Source organism: Muscardinus avellanarius (assembly GCF_963383645.1).
Source record: "Muscardinus avellanarius genome assembly, chromosome: 2".
Taxonomy (NCBI): Eukaryota; Metazoa; Chordata; class Mammalia; order Rodentia; family Gliridae; genus Muscardinus; species Muscardinus avellanarius.
The window spans coordinates 11,373,943-11,386,446 of NC_137787.1; the positions used below are offsets into that span (position 1 = coordinate 11,373,943).

Below are 12,504 nucleotides of genomic sequence, written 5' to 3' on the forward strand. Positions count from 1 at the left end.
CTTCAAGCACTCCTAATCATTTGTACAAACCATTAAACTAAAAGCTTTCACAGGTTAAAATTGCTTAACATATGATCCTAAGAGGTTTATGGAAGCCTGTATTTGCATTCTTTTTGCTTATTAGTCTCTTAATGCATATAGAAAAAGAAGAGGCAGGAGGCGGGAAAGGAGCAGGAAGGAGGGGAATTACACTATGCTTGGGGCAGAACTGGTCTTCAGATTGAGTGGCTCCATCTAATTATTTACAAGAGGCAAATTGATGCTAGCAGGTGACTTAACCACACAGATGGTGAACAGTGAGTCAGGACTTGAGATGAAACCTCCTGACCAACCCGACTAGGGCTCTGAGGGAGGAATGGATGACTGCCCAGGCAGGGATTCGGTGTGACCTACAGATGAGATACTACAAAATGTCACCAGTATGCAATGAAACTGCTAAAATGGAGGCTCTCAGGTCTGAGATGCTGTCTCGAATGTTGGTCTGCACTAACTAGAGAGATTATTGACCCCTCTAAGTCTTGGCAAAGGAAATAATAACTTTTCATGATAGCTAATGTTGACTGAGCCTTTACTATGTCCCAGGCACTGTTTTATATAATATATAAACTTGTAGATTTTATCAAATAAGTCTAGAGGTTTAATCTAGATAATGTTAGGGCATTTATTCAGAGAGTTTCCAATGTAGTATTATTTGGTAAGTAATTAAATCATATAAATATTAAATAACTATTGTAAATAGTATTAATTTATGGGAAATTTATTTTAATTATTGATAGAATCAAATTAACTATTTGATTGTGGTGAATAATATTGAACTTTTATAATTATGTAGTGTACCAATCAGCCTTTTATTTCTAAGACAAAACACCTGAGAAAAACAGCTTAAAGGAGGAAAGGCCGAGGGAAGAGATTCATGCTTATAATCCCAGTACTTGGGAGGCTGAAACAGGAGGATCACAGGTTTGTAGCCAGCCTCAGAAAGTTGATGAGACCTTCAGAAACTTATCCAGACCCTGTTTCAAAATAAAAATAAAATAGGGGTACAGCTCAGAGGTAGACTTCCGTTGGTTTAATTCCCTAAACACACACACACACACACACACACACACACACACACACACACACCATTAATTGACTTATCCATTAATGAGATCATAAACCTATCATTTAATCACTTCCCCAGAGCCCCACCTCTGAACATTGCTGCACTGGGGATGGAGCCTTCAACACATGGGCCTGGAAATCATCCCACTTTCAAACTCTTAACACATAGCAAACGAGTGCTCTCACCACGTGTGTTGGTTTGTTCTGGAATATCTCCCAAGGTCTCATACACACAGAGGTGGGAGCTGTAGGCAATGGCCGTGGTCTGGCCATGAGAGCTTTGGCCAGTTTGAGTTGAATCCTTTAGTGGATGGGTGGACTACTGGGAGGTGGGGTCACTAGAAGCATGTCCTGGAAGGGTGTGTCTTGTCTCTGCCCTTTCCCCTCTCTCTCTGCTCCCCGGCTGCCAGCAGCTGAGGAGCTATTCTCTGCCACAGCATTCTTCTCTGAAGTGCTCCAGAGCACTGGAGATGCACACCATGAAGTGAGTCCTCAGAAGCCATGTGCTGAAATTACTCTTATTCCTCTAGGTTATTCTCATGATTTGGCCACAGTGAGGGGCACAACACACAAAGAACCTCTTTTCACCATGTTGCTTCTTAAGCCTCAAAAGACTCATGTTTCATTGTAAATTCCACTTCCATACAGTCAGTTCTATTCCCTCTTAAGCAAAGATGTTCCTACCAGAGGTATATTCTGTATCCGAGAGAGGTGGAGTCATCCACTGACCCATAATGCATTTGACTTTTTCCATATATCAAAGATAGCCTAGAGTAAAGCCTTTGTATATTTTAGTTCATTGTTTTAAAAATAAAAATAAATCCCCAAAATACCTTTTAAATAGAGGACTCCATAAACTAATCTTTCTGCACTGATTTCCCCATGTTAGAGAAGTGAAACACACAAGCTCAACAGGCTGTGCTCCCAGCCACCCCCAGCATCAGACAGCAGGACCCCTTCATCAGCTGTGGGACTCTCCAGGTGACTAGTGACAAGCTGGTGTCCTTTGGTACCTACACCTTCCACTTTCCTGCATCTCATCAAAAGATGCGCCAGCCCACCCCACCGCCTTCTGAGAGGCCCAAGGGAATGATGACTGTGATCACACCTGCTCCTTCTTCCAATCTGGGAGGAGAATAAATCGAAGAATAAGCCGAATGTCAGTGTAAAGGTTGCTTTTTTTTTCTTTTCTGTTTTAACCCATAAGTTATGAGCCTTGAAAATAAACAAGAATGTCCACAAGTTCAGGACCTAATGTTTGAGTAGTAAGCTTTTAAATGACTCAGAAGTGGTTCTGGTTAGAAGGTTTACTAAATAGCATTGTAAAGTATGGTTAACCGATGTGTTCATTTGATGCCTGCATTTTAAATGTCTTAGCATTTTAAGTATGCAGATTTAATGTTTGGCATTTTAGTGATGGAAGGTCCAGGTTTTAAGGATCAAAGAAAGGCATGGGGCAGAGGTAGGATGGTACCAGTTTGTTTAATATTAACTGGGATAGATGGAAAAGTATGGTTTCCTTGAGAAATTAACATTCTGATCATTCTTGCCAAACGGATTAATTAAAATCTATCATTTATCGCAAAAATTCTTCTCCTTAAAGAAAAATATTGCCGCAGTATTTCGCTAATGAAAAATCTAACTTCAAAATGAAAGTCCATAGAAAATGCAAGTTTTCTTTAAAGAAAAAAGTAGACATATATAACTTCAGAAATACAGCCCAAATCAGACTCTTTAAGGAGAGGTATGAAAGATAGCACTCTTAAGAGAACTCACGCACAGGTCTTGATGTCTTCAAGGTCAAATCCAAAATCAGGGTCTTTTGGGGAGAAATCCAAAACCGTTAAAGCCCCAAGGTCTCCATCTTCAAAAATGACAATTTCTGTAAAGATCCTGATATCTGTAAATAATTTCTACCTCAGATCATTGCAATCATGACTAAATGAGAAAGTAAAAACATACATGCAAAAAAATTAGTGTAAATCCCAGCATCTCCTAAATCTGCAAAAATAGTAGTTGTAACTCTCAGTACTACAAAATGAATAATCACAATTACACCTTAGTCTAGAATACTTGCTATAGGAACTGCTTTCACACATCTAAAATAATTTTAATCCACCAGTTTCATACAGAAGGCATCCAGTTTTCTGTTGTCCTTTGGAGTTCTTTCAAATAGTAATAAGGAAAAAACTGGGTTCTGAGAAGATAGCTGCCATGTGCATGGCTCAGAGTTTCAGTTTCACAGAACAGAACATCATATTCAAATATCTTTTTTGGTTACTTTAGTGTTCAGTGATAACCCAACTCATCATTCTATTGTCTGCTCCTCCTTATACTATGCTGAAAAACAAAAGAAAATTTGTCCTCTCTAGATAATGAGAAATTTCAAGTGGAAAAATTTTACAAACAGTACCACTCATCTATAATCAAAATGTCAGAATTATATTTGTGAACTCTATTTGGAAACAAAAATTAATATATTTCTATCTTTGCAGAATAAATGAGGACAGTCCTTTGTTGTACAAATGAAATGTAATTGAAGTGTCATTTAATTAAATTGATTAAATACTTTGTTCCTTAATGAAAGAAAATAGTCAAACATTAGCAGACATGTACCTTAGTAAAGTAGAAAATACCAGGATAGTATTGAAAAATCTTCAATGAGATAAGAAAACTTTCATACAATGTTTAGAAAGTGTTAAGACACATTAGAAGTTGAATCATTTGGCTATTAAATGAAACCGCATCTTCAAAATATTTGGCCTTGAAATTTACCTTTTCCTCTTGGCTTTAAAATCCAAGCCCCCAAAATAGGTAGTTGTAAATATCATTGTTTCATTAATTCACGTATTCAGCTTCTTTCAGTTTTGCCATACTACTTCTAAGTGGAAAATAATCAGTTTGATGAAAGTGAGTTATTCCCAATGGTGTTTAACATAACATAGTATCTATCCTTAGGTGTTCTAGAAGAATTATGCAGGTTGGTAGAAATAAAGAATTGGACAAGCACCATTGCACAAGGAAAAAAATGCTACATTTTTAGAATATAAAATATTCATGAATTTTGAAGGAACACCAACCCTGAATAAGATTCATGTCCATACTCCTTACACAACCTTTTGGTTGCAAACCATGTGGAAGTCACACTAGTGTAGTAAGTTTGGGTTTGTTGAGAAAGAACACTGCTCTTAACATCAATATCTTCTTTCAAGCTGATTTCTAGTGGGATATTTTTTTATTTTCTAGTGAAGCTATTATCTGGCAAGGTTCAGTTTTCCAAATATGCAGATGCTAGATTGCATGAGATGGAGTTGGAGCTAATAAGAATGAGTATCAGCACGAACATCTCTCAAGCTCTCTCAAGCTGCTTTCTAGTGGAATGCTTTCCATTTTCTATTGTATTGAAGCTATTATCATGCACGCTTTTTTTTCCCCTTCTCCTAGCCAGATACTCTAAGGAAAAGAGAGACCACCTACAGGTTCCTTTTTTTTTTTTTTTTTAGAAGAGAGCTGCTTGTTTAAATAGAAAGCCTTGCCAAATAACACTGAGGAGGTTGTCTGGATTCCCCCAGGTTCTTCGCAGCAATAGCCTGCTGGAGTCCACAGATTACTGGTTGCAGAATCAGAGGACGCCCTGCCAGATTGGTTTTGTGGAAGACAAGTCTGAAAACTGTGCTTCTGTAAGTATGCAGAACTTGGGGGTGGGGAGCTGTCATTGGATCAAGCAGGGAAATTGGAACATGTGTCCATGCTTACAATACAAGTTTCCTAATTTATTAAATACCAGGTGGGGAAAATATCCTTTTGAAAAAATAGAATTAGTTTACATGAACTCAACATGTAACATAGAAAGCTAATGTTTCCGCCTCAAATTTGTTCATTTCAATGGCAAATTAATCCATCAATTCTACAAAGATTAAAAAAAAAAAGTTTGTTTTAAAAAATGATGGGGAATAATATTCAGAAATAGAATTTTAGGATGACAAATGAAAACCTATTCAATAGTTTTCTTGGATTCTTTTCAATATATTTTATATCCCCTGCCAGTAGGTAGTTTCTAATATGATAATTGTGTAAAAATTTCCACTGTTTCTATGAGTTATGATTATTTATTTAAAAACCCTTTCAACTTAGCCGGGCGAGGTGGTGCACGCTTGTAATCCCTGCGCTTGGGAGGCGGAGACAGGAGGATTGCGCAGGTTCAAAGCCAGCCAGCCGTGCTGGCTTAAGAGACCCTGTTTCCACAAATTAAAAAAAAAAAAAGTATAAAATAGGTCTGGGAGTGTAGCCTGGAGGTAGAAGGGCTTCCAGAAACCCCAGTACCACCAAAATAAAAATAAAAATAAAAATAAAATAAAAACCCTTTCAACTTAAGAAATAAACAGGCTTGCATTGCGACAAATTGAAGCTGTGTTTCACAAATAAAACCTTTTTTCTGCAAAGGGAGAGATGGCCTTATAGATAAACGATATCATTCTTCTAGCTTAGAATGTGAATTCATGTGCCTGATGTGAAGTATGCTCCATCATATATGCTCTGCAAGGAAGTTTCATTTTGATTGAAATCATCTACCTCTTATGATGGCTGTGATTATGGAGGTGGGGAGACTGTTTTCAAAAGAGGAGAGAAATATAATGTAATTCTCCTGAGTAAATCGAGAGCATCATCTCTGAGCTATTTCTGGAAGTAACTTCTATGCCAGCATTTCTGAAGGAAGCTGGAAATGGGATGAGAGGCTTTTTATATATATCAAGCAGACCAGAACTGGCAGAAAGAGGATGCAAAACACTTCACACAGCAGGGTCTCATAACACAAGAAGCGCAGAGTCCATTCAACACTCTTAAGTGAACCCCTTCCTTCAGACAAACGATTCTGCAGCCCTCAGTACTTCAATTGCTTACTGAAGAAACTAGTTGCTGGTTTAAAAAAATTCTTTTGGGAAAACAGACAGAATTAAGAGGTAAGTAATTTAACAGTAAAACCTTCCTCGCAAATTCAGTCCAGGCGTTTGCTGATGCCTAAATGTAATTGCTGAGGTATAAATTGTAAACGAGAGAGAAATGCAAAGTGCAAGCCATTAGTGGGCATGCTGCAGTCAATGTTGTCACCAGAACAACATTGTATGCTGTTCTTTATACTTAAATAACACACAGGAGCTGAGCTGGGCACTACAGACTGTATGGTGAAGGACGAACTTTCTATTCTCCAAACCTCCTATTTTGGGATTCTGGGTTGCAGATCTAAAATTAGAAATGCTAACTTACTTATCTGCCTATGTACAGAATACCTCTTCTCTTATCAGTCACCAACTCCAATAGGCTCAAATTTAGACTTAAAACTATATGAATTCTTTTCTTAATTCTTTCTTCCTTCATAGTGCCAGATATCAGAGATGTCGGGTTGATTCACTCTGTCTTTATAGTTTTTGTTACTCTCTCCAAAAGAGGAATAAACCTAACTCATAAGTAACAGACATATTCAATTATTTGTTCCAATTCCCTCCCAAATAATTTGTAATAATAGAAACCAATGCAATTGAAAACTTATCCATGAGTGTAAACATAAAAAATATCAGGAGCCTTACAAAAACTCGCTATAATCTATCAAAAGTATTGTCTACTCAGTTTTTCTTAATTTATAAATCCTCCCCTTTCTGACATGGCGCAAACTTTTAGGTGGAGAGACTAAATCAGAGTACAGAGTTGCACATTACTGAGGATAAACTATCATCTTTAGAAAGGCAATTTATAGACATGGTAGACCAGAATAAAGAACTCTTCAGCAAAAAAAAAGCCACATGAAAGTAGCCAGATACTGAGTACCAAGCCAGTACTCAGATAATGGAGAAGAAACTCCAATGGAGCCAGGTAGGTGGTCTAGAGGAAGAGGGTGGGCAGGAGGATCAGTGAAGGAATCACTTTCATGGACAGGATCTACATACGTGAGAACGCTAATGCCAATCGCAATGCCGTGTGTGGGGAAGGGGTCATGGAGAGGGAGGAGCTCAAGTGCTGTGTGCATGTATGGCACTGTCCCTGTGAACTACAGTATTATGTGAAACTATAATGCACTAATAAAAGTATAAAAAGAAGAAGTGGCCAGGTGTTGCCAGGTGTGGTAGCCCACTCCTGTAATCCCAGGAATTGGCTGAGACGGGAAGATCACAGGCTTGAAAACAGCCTCACAAATTTGGAGAGACTTTCAGTAAACTAGCAAGAACATATTTCAAAATTTAAAAAAAAGAAATTACAAAAGAGCTGGGGGTGTCGCTCAGTGGTAGAATGCCCCTGAATTCAATCCCTAGTAATGCGCACACATTAAAAATGTGCATACAGAAAAAATGTAACCAGATGTTCAGGATGAAAGTACTTAATTTATTCTTAAAACCAGTTCTTCACATCAAAACCAATTCTTCACATCACTATAAAAATGGAAGTATTATTGAAAAGCATTTAAATATAACATTTTAGCTGGGCATGGTGGCGCACGCTTGTAACCCCAGCATTCGGGAGGCTGAGACCAGTGGATCGCGGTTTGCGGACAGCCTCAGATACTTAGTGAGGCCCTCTGCAACTCAGTGAGACCCGGTTTCAAAATAAAGAATAAAAAATAGGGCTGAAGGTGTAGCTCAGAGGTCGAATGCCACTGGGTTCCACATTCAGACCCACAAAAATAAATAAATAAATAAATAAATAAATAAATAAATAAATATAACATTTTTATTAAAATGTAATATGAAATTAGTATCATGAAATCATTCAAAGCTAAATCTATTTACAAATAATCACAGCAGAATCTGAGAAATCCATAGCAATGCTATCTATACTGCTTTGTAATCTGTTCATAACTCTGATATATCTTACACTAAATTGTCACCTTTTCAATTTATTTATTTATTTATTTATTTATTTATTTATTTATTTATTGGTGGCACTGGGGTTCCTGGAACCCTTCTACCTCCAGGCTACACTCCCAGACACCTATTTTTTTATATTTTTATTTGGAAACAGGGTCTCTTAAGCCAGTGAGGCTGACTACAAACCTGCGCCATCCTCCTGTCTCTGCCTCCCAAGCATGGGGATTACAGGCGTGCACTACCACACCCGGCTAAATTGTCACTTTTTAACTCATTTTTTTCTGATCAAAATTAGTAGCCAACTTTTTCAGATCCAGTGTAAATCAGTATTAATTACACTAAACTCCAGGTATTTAGATTTATGGTTTCTTAAATCTAAGTACCTCAGTGTACTAATGTTTTCTGCATTATAGATGTCCTTTTGAACTTATTTTTCCTCCTCCCTCCCTCCCTCTCTCCTCTCTCTCTTTCTTTCTTGTCTGAGTGTATGTCTGCACACACATGTGTATGTGTGCTTACACGTGTGCCTGCAGATATGTGTGTCCAGAGGCATCCTACGCAGAGGCATCCTACCTTTGAGCTACAGCCACAGCCCGAGCCCTTTTATTTTTGTTTGGAAACAGAGTCTTGCTAGGTTGTTGAGAATTCACTAAATTACTGAGGCTGTCCTCAATCCCATAATCCTCCTGTCTCAGTCTCCCAAGTACTAGGATTAGAGGAATGTGCCACCACGCCTAGACGACTTGAAACTGCTTGTGAGCCAAAGTCTTGGGCTTGTAAAATATTCAGAGTGTCATGTGCACATCTCAATATGGCTGTTTTAAACATCAACTCAAGAGTTTTTAGTTATTTCTTCAGTGGGGAATCTCACTTCACAACTAATAAGAGAAGTCTTAACCAAAAGAAGTTTGAAGCAGAAAGAAATATGATAAGCACCCAGCACAGATACAGCCAGAGGCCCCAGGTCACCGATAAGGGTTTTTCTAAAGGTATCGGTATGAAAACTGTGTTTATAAGTTTCTAAATTGAATTCTAAAAACCTAAATAATTTTATTTTTTCTAATTTAAAATTCTGAAAAAATTCATAACCTTCAAGGTATTGTTTTGATTTTGTTTGGTTTGTAACCTGTTCATTTAAAATAAAGAAAATGTGGACAAAAATGATTGCATCCTAAGCCATTCTCCAAAAACCCAAAGGGTTGCGCAGGGCGTGGTGGTGCACGCTTGTAATCCCCGCGCTTGGGAGGCAGAGACCGGAGGATTGAGCAGGTTCGAAGCCAGCCACGCTGGCATAAGAGACCCTGTTTCCAAAAATAAAATATAGGTCTGGGAGTGTAGCCCGGAGGTAGAAGGGCTTCCAGGAAGCCCAGTACCACCAAAAAGAAGAAAAAAAAACCCCAATGGTTAAGACATTATTTTAATAGAGGTCCTTAACATTAGATGTAGGATTAGACTTTTCATTAGTCTTCACTCTTTAAATTAAAAGCCAAATTAGTCCCTTTAATCCTCTATTGCATTTGCTATTTGCTGGAATGCAGGTTTTGATTTTTCAGAAACCATCTTCTGACTCAGTACTTCATTATTAACGCGTTGGGATGATGGTGGTTGTTATTATTCCTATGGTTTCTATTCATAGTTACTTGTCAGGCTTTTTTCCTTATTGACCATTTTAAGATTCCCAACTATCATTCTCTAAACAAATTATGTTCTTTAGAAACTGTAAATGATGAATCTGAGCATTTTAAAATAGGCTGCATTTGCCTTAAGTGTACAAATAAGTAGACCAGCCCCTCAAGCGGCCCTCAATGTGTCACACATGATATTGCAAAGCTAAGATATCTGATGGCTGTGCTGTAGGTCTCAGGTTGATGCAATCTAGAGACAAAAGTGAGAAAACTTCCCTTGACTGATGTTTAATTTACATATTTTCCCACATATATCTATACTCTGACTATTCTGAAACTTTAAAGAAATTGAAGAAGAGACAAACAGCCCACTTAGTGTGGTTTTCCAAGAAACAATCTAGACTCATATGGTCAAGAAAAAGCATAACTAAGTGAAAGGAGACTTTAAATGAGAATCTCACCCAGATATTTACCAAATTTCAAGCAGCTTTCAATTATTTTCCTTTAAAAATCAAGTCTGGAACTTTTCTTGTATGTATGTTGCCTTGCTGGGGATTGAACCCAGGGGCATTCTACCTCCAAGATACACCCCCAGCCTTTTTGTATCTTTCGTTTTGAAACTAGGTTGCTTAGCGTCTCACTAAGCTATTCTGTGATCATCCTGTCACAGCCTCCCAAGAACTAGGATTACAGGCATGTGCCTCCACACCCTGCTTGGAATTTTATTTTTAATTCTTTTTTTTTTTTTTTTTTAAAGCCATAGAGTTTTATTTTCTATGAAGTTATTGTGACTTCTTAGCAACAAAGTCTTTGTTGAAAAGCTTAGCATTTTTTTTTTTTTTTTTTTTTTTTTTTTTTTTTTTTAGTTAGGAAAATGACTTGGCTACTTCTCTCCACCTCTGACTTCTTTTTTTTTTTTTAATTTTTTTCTCATATTTATTTTAATTGGTGCACTGTATTCATACAACATAGTGGGATACAAACTTTTGTAGACATACATGCACACATCGCCCAGTCAGCCCCCACCCGATCCCCACCCCATTCTCTCCCATCCCTCCTTCCCATGCTTGGCTTAGTGGTTGACATCTAGTATTATAGCAATTTATCCAAAATTAAAAATGATAATCTCTCATAACAGTTTCATTTGTCTGATACCAAACTTTTGATGACTTAAAGATAACATTTCAATATTTCTTTTTGCTTTCTTTCTTACCAGAGAATCTATTTTTTTCTATTTTTTAGGTGAAACTATCATATATTTATATATTTATTTTTCAGAAAAAAAAATCTATCCTAATATGGAATATGGACTCTAGGTACCCACATCGATCTTGAAAAAGAACAAAGCTAGAAGATATATATTTTCTGATTTCAAACCATATAAAGCTACAATAATTGAAACAGTGTAGTACTATTCTAAAGGCAGATATATAAACCATTGGAGTTAAATAAAAGCCTAGAGCTAAATTCTTCCCTATATTGTCAAGTTATTTTTGACAAGGTTTCCACGAACATTTGGTGGTGGAAATAATAATCTTTTAACTAAATATTGTTGAAACATAATAATTACATGGAAAAGAATAAAATTGGACCCTTACCTAATCCCATATACAAGTATTAACTCAAAATAGATAAAAGACCTAAATATAAATCTTAAGACTATAAACTTTTAGGAGAAAATCTGGGTCATAAAACCTCACAACATTGAAATTGGCAGTGATTTCTTGGTTATGATTTCAATGGCACAGGCAACAGAAGAGTATACAAACTCCCTAAAAAATAAAAAACATATTGTATATCCAAAGACAATGTAAACAGAGTTAAGAGTTACTAATAGAATGGGATAAAATATTTCCAAATGCTATATCTGAAGGTATATTAATATTCCAACTAGAAATCCTAAAAATTAACAACAATAAAGGCAAACAATACCCTTTAGAGATAGGTAACAGACTAACATAGATAATGAATCTCCACAGATAACCAATCTTAGTTGTCTGTTGGATGGAAAATCTTGTTTCTCTAGTTCTGATGTGTGTTACCTATTTCTTCTTTGTAGTTAATCTCTTTGAGTATTTTCTCTAGTGCTGGTTTTGAAGACATAAATTCCTTCAGTTTCTGTTTGTCATGGAAGCTTCTTATTTCTCCATCTAATTTGATAGAAAGTTTTGCTGGGTAAGAAATTTTTGGCTGGAAGTTGTTTTCTTTCAAAATTGGGAATATGTTACTCCAAGCCCTTCTGGCTCTCATAACTTGGTTTGGGAAGTCTGGAGTGATTCTAATTGGTTTGCCTCTGAATGTCACTTGGTCCTTTGCTTTTGTTGCCTTTAAGATTCTCTGCTTGGCTTCCACATTGGTCATTTTGACAATTATGTGGCGTGGGGATCCTCTTCTCCGATCCTGTCTAAAGGGAGTTCTATACGTTTCCTGGACCTGCGTATCGACCTCTTGCTCTATGTCTGGAAAATTTTCTGCTATTACTTCCTTGAAGAGATTGTTGATCCCTTTGGTTTCACTTTCTTTTCCCTCCTCTATTCCAATTATTCTTAGGTTAGCTCTCTTAAAATGGGCCCATATTTCTTCAATATCAGATTCCTGCTGTCGGATATTTTTTCCTAGATTAGAAACTATGCGTTCATTTTTGGAATGATCATCTTCTAAGAGCGAGATTCTGTTCTCCATGTGTTCTAATCGGTTGTTTGTGCTTTGAATTGAGGCCTTTACTTCATTAATTGCATCCTTTATCTCTTTTTGGCTCTCTCTGAGTTCTTTTCGAAGCACCTCTATTATTTCTACAGTTATTTTCCTGATTTGATCTTCTAGAAATCTCTGATTTTCTGTTTTATCGGGTTCTGATGTTGTGGGGTTGTGAGCATTCATTGCTCCAGTATTATTCCTCTTTCCCATGATTTCGGATG

General features: G+C 37.0%; 1 protein-coding gene across 4 annotated transcripts in view; it reads left to right on the forward strand.

The window, feature by feature from the left end:
• The window catches only part of SPHKAP (SPHK1 interactor, AKAP domain containing), a gene marked incomplete at both ends in the record, with an annotated part of 175,395 nt that overhangs the window by 58,183 nt on the left and 104,708 nt on the right, over nt 1-12,504 (forward strand). For all 4 annotated transcript variants that reach the window (XM_080689986.1, XM_080689988.1, XM_080689985.1 and 1 more), the window contains one exon: nt 4,677-4,784. In XM_080689986.1, coding sequence (XP_080546112.1) covers nt 4,677-4,784 — 108 coding nt within the window. The remainder of the gene's footprint in view (nt 1-4,676; nt 4,785-12,504) is intronic.